The sequence below is a fragment of the Nyctereutes procyonoides genome, unplaced genomic scaffold, assembly GCF_905146905.1.
Source record: "Nyctereutes procyonoides isolate TBG_1078 unplaced genomic scaffold, NYPRO_anot_genome, whole genome shotgun sequence".
Classification (NCBI taxonomy): Eukaryota; Metazoa; Chordata; class Mammalia; order Carnivora; family Canidae; genus Nyctereutes; species Nyctereutes procyonoides.
The window spans coordinates 59,716,889-59,720,616 of NW_026575133.1; the positions used below are offsets into that span (position 1 = coordinate 59,716,889).

General features: G+C 38.9%; 1 protein-coding gene across 1 annotated transcript; it reads right to left on the reverse strand.

The window, feature by feature from the left end:
• Positions 1-452: 452 nt before the first annotated feature.
• On the reverse strand, positions 453-3,032 carry ADAM29 (ADAM metallopeptidase domain 29). The gene has a single exon (XM_055345820.1). It carries the CDS (start codon positions 3,030-3,032, stop codon positions 453-455), a length of 2,580 nt encoding a protein of 859 aa, XP_055201795.1.
• Positions 3,033-3,728: the final 696 nt, after the last annotated feature.

A 3,728-nucleotide genomic window follows, 5' to 3' on the forward strand; every position in this document is an offset into this window, starting at 1 on the left:
CTGCTCTCTCTCAGTCTGACAATGAAGTTGGTCTGGAATAAATTTAATAATAATAATAATTATAGCTATAATGTAAACAAATAAGTATTATATATATAATAGTATATACATATACTACGTAAAGCTGCCAATGTAAAACATGTTGAGGTGATATTGACATCAAAAAGTAAATAGATGTCTCAGACTTCCAAACTCTCACTCATTCACCCTGTTGCAGATCCCTATAGGAAGAAGGCTGGTAGAGCAGAAATGCGATCCCTGTAATGCAGTGTACAAAATGGGAAGGGGATTTGAAGCTGAGAAGCAGTAACTTAAAAACACATACACAATCCACATGCCATGCCTTTCCCCAGAAAATATAGACAAATTTTAGGAAAAACAAATCTTCTAATTGTTTAAAATAATGAAGAGTAAGTATAAATATTTTAGGGATTGCCTTTTTTAATGCACATTTATTTGGGTACATTCTTTGTGACTGATGGCCTTTGTTTCCCACTTGGGCCAACTGTTACGCTAGATTGACTCTTAAGAGTTTGCTGTGATTTTGAAGGCTGAGCTGAAAGCTTTTGCTGTGATTTTGAAGACTGAGCTGAAAGCTTTTGCTGTGATTTTGAAGACTGAGCTGAAAGCTTTTGCTGTGATTTTGAAGACTGAGCTGAAAGCTGTTGCTGTGATTTTGAAAACTGAGCTGAAGGCTTTTGCTGTGGCTTTGCAGGCTGAGTCGGAGCCTGTTGCGGTGGCTTGGCAGGCTGAGTAGGAGCCTTTTGCGGGGGTTTTGCAGGTGGAGGTGGAATCTTTTTCTGTGCCTTTGCGGGTGGAGGTGGGACTTTTTTCTGTGGCTTTGCAGGTGGAGGTGGAACCATTTGCGGTTGTTTATCAGGTTGAGCGGGAACTTCTTTTTTCTTTCTCCTCATACAAAGACAAAGAAGACAACATAATAAAAGAAGCAACCAAAAAAGTGAGGCTATTAACAAGTACTTCTTCTTTATCTTTTCTCTCTTAGGGGGTGGGCCACTATCAATACTACCTCCATTGCCCCTAATGAGGCAGTTGGGTGGGTCCCAGACAGAGTTGCAATGGCAGTGATGTTTATTGTTGCAAATGCCCCTCATGTTACAGAATTTAGGCGTACAATTACTATCCAAGCGAGATAAATGGACACACTTCCTGTTCATGCAGATATGTTCTGGGCCACACTCTGTGCCATCTTTCACTTCTCCAAGATCAGGTATGGTCATCCCCAAGTGGTAGTCGATACCCCAGCAGATGACATTATTGAAGTGAGTATGAATCACGGTGGAATGGTCTCTCAAAAGGGGCATTTGGGTCACATTCTTACACTGAATTCTCCCACATTGGCTGTCTGAGACATTACATTTTATATATGTAGACTTGAGGATGCCGCAGTTCCCAAAACGGTCACCACGAGTGTTCATGCTATTGTAGCAACTAGGACTTGCACTTATTGCATCTTTGCCAAAAATCTGCTTACACTGATCATTGCGGTTGTTACATTTCTTTTCATAGCAATAGGCACTTTCATTACAGGGAATTCCATCCTCCACATATACATCCTTTGGGCAAAATGGGGATCTTCCATCGCACCACTCTGGAAGATCACATTCATTGACCTCTTTTCTACACATTATTCCTGGTGGTAATAACTGGCAGTCTTTGCAACAAAGCCCAAAAGCACAAATAGACCCATAAGCCAGAGTGCAGTTTGTCAGACAGCAGGCATCTGTTGAACAACTCTGTAAAGATCCACAGTCACACTCCTCATCTTCTTCAACAATACCATCCCCACAACGCTTCTTTGAAAATATGTCCTTTGGATGTGTCTTGTAGAACAAACATTGTGCGAACTGTAAACTATATGACCAAAAATAAGAATAACTACAATTGCTAAATGCAGTTACTGGTGGGTTTGAAACATGCATTATACATTTAGGATGTCCACACTTACAAAAGGCATCATCATGAGTCATACCCAGATTATGGCCAAGATGATGAGCTATTGCAATTGCAATCTTGTTCAAGGTTTTATTTGTAGTAGTAATAATTGCACAACTTTGCAATGGCTGACACATTCCATTACGATAACCTAAACCACTCATTCCTCGTACTGTTTGATTTATAAAAAGATGTACAGTATCATGTTGCAGGCGCAAACCAAAGTTTCTATTTTTCCAAACGCAGAAATATCTCAGAGATCTATGTACATCATTTACTTGAATATAGTTTCTTTCAGTCCAGAACTCCAAACCAAACAATGACAGTTTAAGACCCATTCCATCATAAATGGAATCCACTATATTTACCATAGCATATAGGTCCTCATTAAACTTTGAAATATTCTTTTTTATATGAACATATAGACTGTGGTCCACCACCACTGCTAATTCCATAATATACATATGGACCCACCAGCTGGAATAAGCACTTTGCTTCTGAGTAGAATTATTAATCTTTTGAGACTCCAGTTGGGATACAGTTTCCTCTTGCATAAAATCAGAGTTCATGCCTGAAATTTGAGTCTTCTCACTATCCATTTTATATACCAGATGTTCAAATTTAGTAGAAAAAGTCATGGGCTTAATTTCATAAGCAAAGTCATTTATCTGTAACAATCCTTGAAAGCCACCAGAACAGGAACTGAGAGAAACCAGGGATTCTGGGTCCCCCTCCACATAACCGTGGTAGTAGCAGTCCTTTGGAACAAAGGGTTGGTCCTCGAGGAGAGCACCTTGGTCTGTGTAGGTGAACACTGGGAGGTGTCTAGACAGCAAATACTTTTTGGCCTTCATGTGGACAATGTGTCTCTTGCCCCCAAAACGCAGGCTGTAAGAGAGCCAGCCAGAAGGCTTCATGCCTCTGCTGGTGTCAGGTATCTTCAAAGGAATCACTACTTCTGGGGTACTCTGATATTGGGGGTCTTCAGCCTGGGTGTATTCACAAAAGGACAGAAGCACCCCAAGCCAGGGTAGCAGGGGTATGATCCTCATGTACAGCAGAGCTTTAGTCAGAGTCATTATGAAACCACCATTATGGAAATATTGGTCCAGAGAAGAAGGCAGGCAAAACTTGAGGTCATAGATGCTCTGGCTTCTTATCCTGTGCTGGTCAGTGTGCAGGGCTAATTGTTAAGGATCTATCTTCTGGCAGAGTTGAACCATTAGAGTATCAGCCCTATAAGTAAAACAAAAAGCAACATATGGCTGAACGTGGTTATGCCTGGTGGAGAAAAAGAGAAAGTCATACAATAAAGATATTAGTGTTTTGACCAAGGAATGACTCAGGAAACTACCTAGAATTTGTTCTTAAGTATTGAAAGAGCAGAAGGGGGATAAGGGTATACAGAAGAATGAAAACTGGCCATAGATTTATAGTTAGTAAACCTAGATGATGAGAAAATAAGGATTTACTGTATTATTTTATAAATATGCATATGCATAAACATTTCCAAAATAAGTAGTTAAAATAAAAGGGTCTTTTTTTAAAAAAAAACATAAAACAAAAAGTCTTAAGGATAAGGTGATCATATATTGCTGAGAATGTTTCAGTTTATACATGCTAAATTGGCATAAATAATAGTACCTCTTTTTTTAACTTAAATGATAAATTACTTATTACCTAAGATACATATTTTTTTAAAAATCAGTCTTATGTTATTTTTTAATCTCTCTTATGATACTTACCATATACTTCCCCAGAACAAAAAAAAATGT

Excerpts from the sequence above, each read along its gene's own strand:
- ADAM29 (XM_055345820.1), bottom strand. The coding sequence starts at position 3,032 with ATGACTCTGACTAAAGCTCTGCTGTACATGAGGATCATACCCCTGCTA.